Source organism: Centropristis striata, chromosome 17 (genome assembly GCF_030273125.1).
Source record: "Centropristis striata isolate RG_2023a ecotype Rhode Island chromosome 17, C.striata_1.0, whole genome shotgun sequence".
NCBI lineage: Eukaryota > Metazoa > Chordata > Actinopteri > Perciformes > Serranidae > Centropristis > Centropristis striata.
This window is the reverse complement of record NC_081533.1, coordinates 29,159,925-29,170,354: the sequence shown is the minus strand read 5'-3', so window position 1 is coordinate 29,170,354 and position 10,430 is coordinate 29,159,925. Positions and strand designations below refer to the sequence as shown.

At 37.4% G+C, this 10,430-nt stretch overlaps 1 protein-coding gene across 1 annotated transcript; it reads left to right on the top strand.

The window, feature by feature from the left end:
* The first annotated feature begins 1,743 nt into the window (after positions 1-1,743).
* On the top strand, positions 1,744-4,720 carry LOC131989389 (histone H2A.Z). Its single transcript, XM_059354598.1, has 5 exons — positions 1,744-1,855; positions 2,133-2,210; positions 2,336-2,449; positions 4,015-4,144; positions 4,397-4,720. Exons 1-5 carry the CDS (start codon positions 1,853-1,855, stop codon positions 4,456-4,458), a joined length of 387 nt encoding a protein of 128 aa, XP_059210581.1. The 5' UTR covers positions 1,744-1,852; the 3' UTR covers positions 4,459-4,720.
* The last annotated feature ends 5,710 nt before the right edge of the window (positions 4,721-10,430 follow it).

The following is a 10,430-nucleotide window of genomic DNA, read 5'->3' as shown; positions in this document are numbered from 1 at the left end:
GGAGGGATGGACGGATGGATGGATGGATGGATGGATGGATGGATGGATGGATGGATGGATGGATGGAGGGATGGATGGATGGATGGATGGAGGGATGATGGAGGGATGGATGGATGGAGGGAGGGAGGGAGGGATGGATGGATGGATGGAGGGATGGATGGATGGATGGATGATGGATGGATGGATGGATGGAGGGAGGGAGGGAGGGATGGATGATGGATGGATGGAGGGATGGATGGATGGATGGATGGATGGATGGATGATGGATGGAGGGATGGATGGATGGATGGATGGATGGATGGATGGATGGACGGAATGTAAAAAATGTTTTTAGAAACTACAGTAAAACACTGTCAAATTACATCAGAAATAGGGCGTAAAATAAAAAATTGATCACCGTATTAGACACTTTTAATTACCGTAAATCAAAAACGAGCAGAAAACTTTTACTTTTGCTGTCATAAACTGTAGAAAACACACAGTTTTGCTTTATATATATATAAAATCTTCATGTAAAATTAAATGAGAAATACCATGATGTCACAAAAACACAATTACCTTAAAAAATAATATAATGATATACAAATTTTAATTTTATGCCATATTTCTGATGCAATTTGACAGAGTTGCACTGGGATTTCTATAAACATTTTTTACAGTGTAGGAAAGCCACTCACTTTTACAGTACATTTTAAATCTAAGAAAATATCATTTAAAAGGCAAATAAACGGCAATGGCAGCAAATTATTTGTAAAAATGCTTCATTTATTAAGGACATTTTGTATTTGATGAAGAAACTTGTTTTAATCATAAGAGCGTGTATGCATCAAGGTTATAATAGTTTTGGATTTTTCTTTAGTTTTAGTTTTAATTTCGTTGTGAATTTTTGTTTTCAAATTCAGTTAGTTTTAGTTAGTTTTTAGAGTGAGTTTTCTAGTTTTAGTTTAGTTTTTATTTTTTGGAAATGCTTAGTTTTAGTTTAGTTTTTATTAGTTTTAGTGTTAGTTTTAGTTTTTTTGTAATGGGCTATATGTTGGGTGCCAGATTGAAAGAGTTCATAATAAATGTTTCCTTTGGTTTATCCATCTCAGCCCCAATAAGGTTATTAACTCTTACAGTTCTGGGTGTTTTGTATTTTGGTTCTAGTGTAAACATCCCAGTCTCAGTAAACATATTCACCATGTTTTGCATGTTCCAATAGAAACACTGAATTATGAATGAAAAAAGTTGACTAAAACAAAATCTAAGGACATTTTCACTATAATTTTAGTTAGTTTTAGTTAGTTTTGTAACCACACAATACAGTTTCAGTTAGTTATCGGTTTAAAAAAAAAAAAAACTCTAGTTTTTATTTTTATTTCAGTTAACGAAAATGTTTTTTCAATTCTAGTTTTCGTTATTTCGTTAGTTTTCGTTAACTATAATAACCTTGGTATGCATACAAGTTGCACCAAACGCATAATATATAATAATATAATATAATATATAATATATATATATATATATATATATATATATATATATATATATATATATATATATATATATATATATATAATATATATATATATAACCTCCTTCTCACATCAGATTTCGTGAGATCTTGCGTTACCGCTCGACCTGGACGCTGCCTGACTGCCGAAACTACATTACCCATAATTCCTTTGAACGGAAATGTAGGAAACACATAACGAAGCGTGATTGGCTACCGTTCTCCCTGCAGTTACCCGGATGGAGACCGGCTATATATTAAGGACAATTGAAGGCAGCCAGGGGTGTAGATCTAAACCAGTAGTCGGGTTTCAGTAGAAGACAGTTTGTACTGCAGCTTCAGAAATAGTGGATTTTAAACATGGTATGTATTTAATGTATACTCAGCGACATACAGCAACGGTAATGTATGCATACGAGTAGTTTATTGGCAATAAATGATTAATAGATTAGCGCATTTCGGCGAATGGCTAACTCTTAGCCACTAGTGCTAGCTGTTGTGTTAGCTTAGCATGCTAGCTAACTTATCGGAACCGAATGTAAAAAAGCAAGTAAAGCTGGTCACGTGCAGCTAATGTTACACCACAGTGATTAAGGACTTTGCAGCTGTAAACTCATCAACAGTTTTTTATGTTTTCCAGGCTGGTGGTAAGGCAGGTAAAGACTCTGGGAAGACCAAGACCAAGGCTATTTCGCGCTCGCAGAGAGCAGGATTGCAGGTTTGACCACTGAAACCCATTCATTCTTTGCCTCAGCTGTGCTAACGTTAGCTAAGCTAACCTTAATAACGTCGCGAGCCCTTTTCTCTAAACCAATGCATGCAATGCTTTTCTCCTCGCTGCAGTTCCCAGTGGGTCGTATCCACAGACACCTCAAGTCCAGAACCACCAGCCACGGCAGAGTGGGAGCCACTGCAGCGGTGTACAGCGCGGCTATTCTTGAATACCTCACGGCCGAGGTAACGCTCACTTCCTTTATCTCCAGCTCATCCCTCACAGCTGCCATTTTCTAGCCCAGTGGGTCCCAAAGTTTTTCTACTGGGCCCCCATTATTACTACATACTGTAATATACTACTATTATTATTATACCGGCCTTACAGGCCTTATTTATTATTATTATTATTATTATTATTATATATCATATTAATTTACTTGTAATTACTCTATTTATATTTTTTCTTTTTACTTTTATATTGTTTATTATCTACTATTACATATTATATTATATTATATATATATATATTATATACTGTACTATTATTATTATTATTATATACCGTCTAGTCACTATAGCATTGTTGCCATCATATCACCAGTTTAATTATTACCATCATCATTCCCAAAGTTTTTCTACTGGGCCCAGTGGTGGTTCTAGACCAGTTTTACTGTGGGGGCCAAGGAGGGGCCAGTGTTTAATCAGAGGGGCACATTAAAAATCGTCAAAAATGATATTTAAGCATTCAAAACCTTTATTTTAGCTAATAGTCTCATATTTGGAAGAACTACATTGATTGAAGCAATGAGACTTACCAACATTAACAGTTATTTTTGTACGACAATGACATTTCTCATTTTTGTGCACAATTACTTTTTATTTTATTTTGAAAGTGCAGTACAGTGAGAATGAACTTTATATTTAGCTTTTATTGCACAATTAAACCAGTATACAATGTACACATTATGGGTTCATTTTGTGTACAATGAGATATTGTTTGAACAAAAATTGGTCAGAATTGTTCCGTCATTCATTGCTATAAATTGATCATTTTATTATTAATTTGACACAGGGGCCACAGCAGGGGCCAAGGGCTTCTTCACAGGGGCACTGGCCCCTGGAGGCCCCTGTGTAGAACCGCCACTGACTGGGCCCCCTTTGCTATCTAAAAAATACTTTAAAGCTGCCCCCCACCGCCCTGGCATATTTTTTCATTCTTGTTTTTATGTATTTGTAATATTTCGAGTAGAGTCACGAACTGATCTAGCACCACACTGTACAAATGTTTGTAGAAATAACAGTAAAACACTGTCAAATACATCATAAATGGGGTGTAAAATTAAAAATTGTATATCACTGTATTAGACACTTTTAATTGCCGTTAATCAAAGAATAGCACCAAACTTTTTCCTTTTTTTCTGTCATAAACTGGAAGAAACACCGTTTTGCTGTTAAAATATAACATTTTCATGTAAAGTTAATAGAGAAATACCATGATGCGTTTATGAATGACACAATTGCCATAAAAATAGCAGAAATATTCAGTCTAGATTACAGTTTTACAGCAGAAAACCATTCACTTTATTTATTACGGTGAAGTTCTGGCAACCAGAGCTGCCGGTATTTTACCGTAAATTAAACAGATGTTTTTTTACAGTGCAGCATTGGAGAACAATGAAATTATTTCAATTTAGCCTTGCCACACCCCCTCCTTTTGTTACCCTGGGCCCCCCCCAAGGGTCACACCCCCCAGTTTGGGAACCACTGTTCTAGCCTTTGTACATACCTGAAGTCTGGCTGTCTTTCAGGTTCTGGAGCTGGCAGGAAACGCATCAAAGGATCTTAAAGTGAAGCGTATAACCCCACGCCACTTGCAGCTGGCTATTAGAGGAGATGAAGAGCTGGATTCACTTATTAAGGCCACAATTGCTGGTGGCGGTAAGGAGACACTACTTCATGTTTGGTGGCATTGGAAGTTGTTAATCATTGAGCTCTATTATTACAATTTAAATATTCACATGTTTTGTGCCTCAAAGGAACTATTTTCTTATAGACTTAAAATAATAAATACGTTTTTGTCCTTTACATTTGTGCATTTATATGAAATATGTTTATAAATCAGTTTGTTTGTGCTTCTGTATTGTCTGATTATCAACAAACTGTTTGATCGACCATTGTCTCCCTCCCCAGGTGTGATCCCTCACATCCACAAGTCTCTGATTGGGAAGAAGGGCCAACAGAAGACCGTATAACCGGAAGTGCTCTGGAAGTTGTGCCATCTCAGGACGAAGTCTGCATCAAGTGGCTAAATGTCTTAGATTAGAACACCTTTAAGGAGTTATTTGTATTGTTGAGCTTGCATTTACTCACCTGGGGTATTTTTAAAAGTGGCTTCAGAGAAGCTCATTTTTTTGTGTTGGCCTTTTTTGTTCTTGTGCTGCAGTTTTTGTGTTAACTTGCTTTTGTGGCATTCCCATGTTCAAAGTGGTGTTTTAATAAAGCTCTTATTGGGCATTTGTAGTTTGTTCAGTTATTTCATTTTAATGTGCTTGTTTCTGTTATTTCTACACTGTAGGTATTAAGTTGGTTTATCCAGTCTGAATGGTGTACATGTGTTGTGGCTTTAGTTGCTCCTAATCTTCCAAATTTGGGGGGAAAAAAAAAATCTGCCTGAATACAACAAATCAAAATAACCACAACCTGCAAGTGGAAAGAGTCGTGGCATTCTTGGAACCATTTTAAGCACGCAAACATCAGTTTCAGCTTTGTGAAGTTGCATGAGTTATGAAGCATGTTTTACATCATGTTTACAACTGCACTGACATGAACTGGGAAAACCCTGTAGTCTTTTTTTTTTTTATTTTGGATTCCTGAATAAAGACTGGACTGGCACAGTCACAATGTTTTACATATTGTGTACGGATGGCTTATTACACAAATGCTGCCTGACTGCATTCCTAGCTTCAAAGCTAGAAGGCTTGATGGGTGATAAAAGTGGCCTAGAGGTTAGAGCAGGGATTCCCAAAGTGTGGTGCGTGGACCCCTGGGGGTGCATGAGATGGAAAATGTAATGGTGGTCTGATAATTACACAATTACATTTTTTTTCCCACACACAAAGACGTGTTAATTAATAAATGCAGGCTATTCAATTGTGTCATTTTTTGTTCATTTTTGCATCTATTTTTGGTTGTTTGGTAATTTTTACATGTATTTTTGGTCAATTAGTGTCTATTTTGATAATTTTTGGTCATTTTTGCATCTATTTTTGGTTTTCTGTCTTTTTTGGTCATTTTTTTAACATTTATTTTTGGTCAATTTCAAAATGCACTTCATCTTAAAATGAAGCGTAGAAGAAGTTATCTTCCATTTTTCCAACCTGTGTTATTATGACGGGTTGTTTAGCTCCACGCTCATTTAAACTTGCTGCAATTTTTGTTCAACGCAGCTCAAAATATACCATTTTCCTAACTTATGTGCTTTCTGCCTCTGATCCTGAGCCTGTCATCATTTGATTGGATGGATTGGGGGTGCGTCAACCCGGTTCTGACATAGAAGGGGGTGCACGGCTAAAAAAAGTTTGGGAAACGCTGGGTTAGAGAATGGGGCTGATTTGAATCCAACATTAGCCCCGCCCACTGCTCCTAGTGTAGTGTGTTCACTGGTTTGTAAAGGATTAGATAGGCAAATGACAAATTCACTGCTTACTATTTCAGTGTGTGCAAAACTGAACTGATTGTCTATAACTATAACCACAGCTGACCACTAGATGATGCTGTAACACAAGCTTCCTTCTAGTATAAGAAGTTCCAACCTTGGCTTCAGTCATTGAGAGCTGTAACTAGAAATCAGCGCCTGCATTCATCAAGCACAAGGTTAATTCGTGGGTTGTCCTCTGACGGGCAGGCAACCTGCGGCTCTTCAGGCCATCTGCAGTGGCTCCATGTGGCTGCGACAAAAAAAATATACTAAATGAAAAAAAAATGTATATTTGTTTTAATTTTCATTGATTGTTGGTGTAGGCCCAAAGCAATTTGTATTCCTGAATTCTAAAAATGTGTTGCTTTTATGCGGCATTACATTTTATTTTTACATTTTAGTCAACTAAAACGTGCACCATAGAGTAATAAAGTCTGAGGCTCGGCATCTTAACCTCTGAATTTTGCAAACATCAAGCCTAGTTTTGAGTTTTTCCTTCAATTCCAAATCTCCTGAGATATTATTGGTGTCCAGCCTGTCGTTTGCATTTGTGTCCTGGCTGCATTCTGCCAAAATCATACTAATAAATGCTCATTATTTTTTATTGTTAATTGTTAAGCGGATCCCCATTAGTTGTTACCAAAATGGGACGAGCTAGTCAAAAATCACTGAACAATGATAATGTAAAAACAATGAAACATTGTAGACATCATTAAAAATGATCAGAAATGATTCAACAAAGTTATTAAATTCACAAGTATTACATTCATACAGTCCATTCCCTACTCATAAATGTAAATAGTGCATTCTCAAATGGTACTTGAAAGATAATTTGCTATTCAGCTTACGTATATTCAGTACATTATGACTTATTAGTATTATGGGGCGGTTCATTTAGACTTAGCAGGCTGTTTTATCTTTATCGTAAGGCTCAAAATAAGGTGTGCGGCTCCATTATGATATTTTCCTCTTTTTTTGGCCAAGAATGGCTCTTAAATTAGTAAAGGTTGCAGACCCCTGTCCTCTGATGAATGTCATCCATAAATACTGATGGGCAGACCTACATTATTAGTCTAGTCGTAATCCCCATAGGCCCAATAGTAAACCCAGAAATGTTGAGTACCCTAAAGTTTTATTGCAGAAATGTCATCTATAGGCCTTATGGATGGAATTTAACTTGGTTGCTAAAAGTTGCACTTTGGGCAATTTGCATAATTAGCATAATAAGCCAATAAAGTAAAGACACCACAGGTGAATAGGGTAAAAAATAATAATAATAGATATCACCTTGAAACTTTCTCAGTTGATTACTTATGCTAAGAGGAGAAAAAAATGTATTGCATGTTTTTTGTATTTTAATGTTTACATATGCAAATGAGGCCATAACTCATCAAATATGCGCTCATTTGCATACAGACAAAATCAGATCGTTTGATAAAGTCATGCTCAAAATATTTTTTCCAGGAATAAACATGTATACTTGGGGGTCTGAGTTGAGTCTGAGTTGGTGAAAACCTTTAGGGAACCTGGTCAGGAGGCAGTGTTGACCTATGGACAGACGGATTAAGAAATGAAGTGCCCCATGCAAAATAACTATATAATAGTTAACTAATTATGCAAATTGCCCAAAGTGCAACTTTTAGCAACCAAGTTAAATTCCATCCATTAGGCCTATTGATGACATTTCTGCAATAAAACTTTAAGATACTCAACATTTCTGGGTTCAAGAAATTACGACTAGACTATATTCTATACAGTTGAAACCAGACGTTTACATACACCATATAAAAAGCCAGAAAACAGTTTGCAAATGCACACAGGGACAAAGACCTTAATTTTTGGAGACATGTCCTGTGGTCTGACAAAACTGTAATCTGGCTTTTTTATGTTTCTTTTGGAGTAATGGCTTCTTCCTGGCAGAGTGGCCTTTCAGCCCATGTCTCAGTACTCGTTTCACTGGGGATAATAACTAGTGATGTGCCAATGAAGCCTCATGAACCTTTTCTTTTTCTTCTGAGCCCACTAGATGGCGCTCTTGGTTTAAAGAAAAAGGCTCAAGCAATGGTAACTGAGTGTGCTTTCAGCCTGTTTTTGAACAGAGAGCGCCATCTAGTGGGCTCAGAAAATAAAAATAACGGTTCATGAAGCTTCATTCGTACATCACTAATAATAACACACTCTTACCAGCTTCAGCCAGCATCTTCACAAGGTCTTTTGCTTTTGTTCTTGGGTTGATATGCACATTTTGGACCAAAGCACGTTCATCTCTGGGACACAGAGCCCGTCTCCTTCCTGAGCGATATGATGGCTGGACATTCCCATGGTGTTTATACTTGGGTATAATTATTTGAACAGATGAATGTGGAACCTTCAGGCATCTGGAAATTGGACCCAAGGATGAACCAGACTTGCGCAAGTCCACAATTCTCTTCCTGATATCCTGGTTGATTTCTTTTGACTTTCCCATGATGTTACACAAAGAAGCAGTGTGTTTCAGGTGTGCCTTAAAATACATCCACAGGTGTGTCTCCAATTAACTCTAATGTTGTCAATAAATCAGAAGCTTCCAAAGACATGACAGCATCATCTGGGCTTTCCCGAATTGTTTCAAGGCATAATAATGTTAGTGTATGTAAACTTCTGACTTTGAAGAAGTAATAAAAAAATGTCTAAAAAAATCCCTCTCTCATTATTCTGGCATTTAGTAAATAGAAATAATTTTGGTAATCCTAACGGACCTAAAACAGGAAAAGTGATTGTCTGATTTCATGTCAGACAGTGAGAAAAAAAAGCATATGTGTCTTTTTATATAGGGTACGTAAACTTCTGGTTTCAACTGTATGTGTGTGTGTGTGTGTGTGTGTGTGTGTGTGTGTGTGTGCGCGTGCGCGTGCGTGTGCGCGCGTGTGTGTGTGTGTGTGTGTGTGTGTGTTTGATTGCCTCCTCTTTTACTTTGGTGTTCCAGGTTAAATCTGACTGGTCTGGTTTAACTGCTCTTACATTAACACAATGTCACCAACCAGTGTTGAACATGAATACCTGCAGTGAATACACAAAGATTGGACAATTGAATATAGGCCTCCTGATCTCTGCATCCTACCTTGTAGCCTCTCTTGTCCCGTTGATAAGGACAGGATAGGACCATCTCCCGAACTGAGAGAGTTATACATTTGTTTATTGTGTTAACAGACTGACAGTACGCTATTATCCATTATTTATAAATTACTGTTATTGTACTATACTTTAAAATGAAATTTAGAAAAATCACAGAACAAATCTCCATGGTGAATTATGCTCCGCTGCTTTCATGAAACTAAGTAGTGGCCAAATTCAGCCAGGATCAATGAATTATTCAGGCTAAATCCACTTTTATTTGCTAAATCTTGGATTTTCAACCTTAAAGCATCTTCTTCCATTTCCACAAATATGTGTCAGAGTGCTGATGCCAAAGACACATCCATGTTGTGGACTGTTTTTGAAATTGGGGCGCTGAATTTAAGCAGGATGTCCAATTACGCAACGACGAACATCTGCACACTCTGAAGGCCGTGAAGGCTCTGAAGGAAGGATCCTACCAAGGAAGGATCCTTGAATTTGGGATACAGCCAGTATCTGAAATGGGTCTTCCCAAACTTTTTAATGAACACTTTATCATTATGACTGTTTAGAGTTATCTGAGTTTCATCCATTTACTTTTACATAAATCATGGGCAGCTGATATCATGCTGTGAGCATGCAGCGTTGTAAATCTTTTATCAAGATAAATAAAAATCTCAAATTCCTTCTTAATTAAGGAGTGTCAGTTTATAGTACTTCCAGACTTTGCAAAGTCAAATTGTTTTCATTTCACCTATTGTATTTGTGAAATCAGATGTGGCATTCAAAAATAATTAAGAAAACGTTTCAGTGTGACAAAGGCTTGGCTGGCACGCAGCACTGGAGCTGCTCTTGCTGGCTTGTCCAAACTAATCAAACATGCAGGAGAGGCTGAGGTCCTTAACTGGACAAATGAGTCCAAACACTACCTGGGTGCACCCATCACTCTGCCTCATCGATGTGGAATTAATGAGAGGAAGATTAGTATACTGATCCCGTATGTGACAGCTCACAATAGTCAAAGTGGGTTGGGAAAGGTTCATCTCAGGCTACGTTTACACGAGGACGCTTGCGGGTAAAAACGACAAAATATTTTATCGGAAGTGCCTTTCGTTTAGACGGTGACGGCGTTTTTGGGGCTTAAAAACGCAAAAATCTGAAACCACCTTCCAAAGTGGAAAAGTTAAATACGCTCCGCCGTAGCGTGTCCATCTACACTGACAAGACGCAAAACTCTGCTCAGATCTGCTCACGTCACGTATGTGTTTACGTCACATACATGCTCCAGTACAGGAAAATAAACAAACGTGGGATTATTTCAATGCGTCGGACCTTCAAGCTGCTCTGGCAGCTCTAATAAACTTACAGGAGTCTTTCCACCAAATGTACAGGATATGTACAGATAGTATTAGTGAACAGAGAAGGATCTGT

Coding starts and splice junctions, on each gene's coding strand:
- LOC131989389 (XM_059354598.1), top strand. Junction 2,450..4,014: donor TTGAATACCTCACGGCCGAG/GTAACGCTCACT, acceptor GCTGTCTTTCAG/GTTCTGGAGCTGGCAGGAAA. Junction 4,145..4,396: donor GGCCACAATTGCTGGTGGCG/GTAAGGAGACAC, acceptor CTCCCTCCCCAG/GTGTGATCCCTCACATCCAC.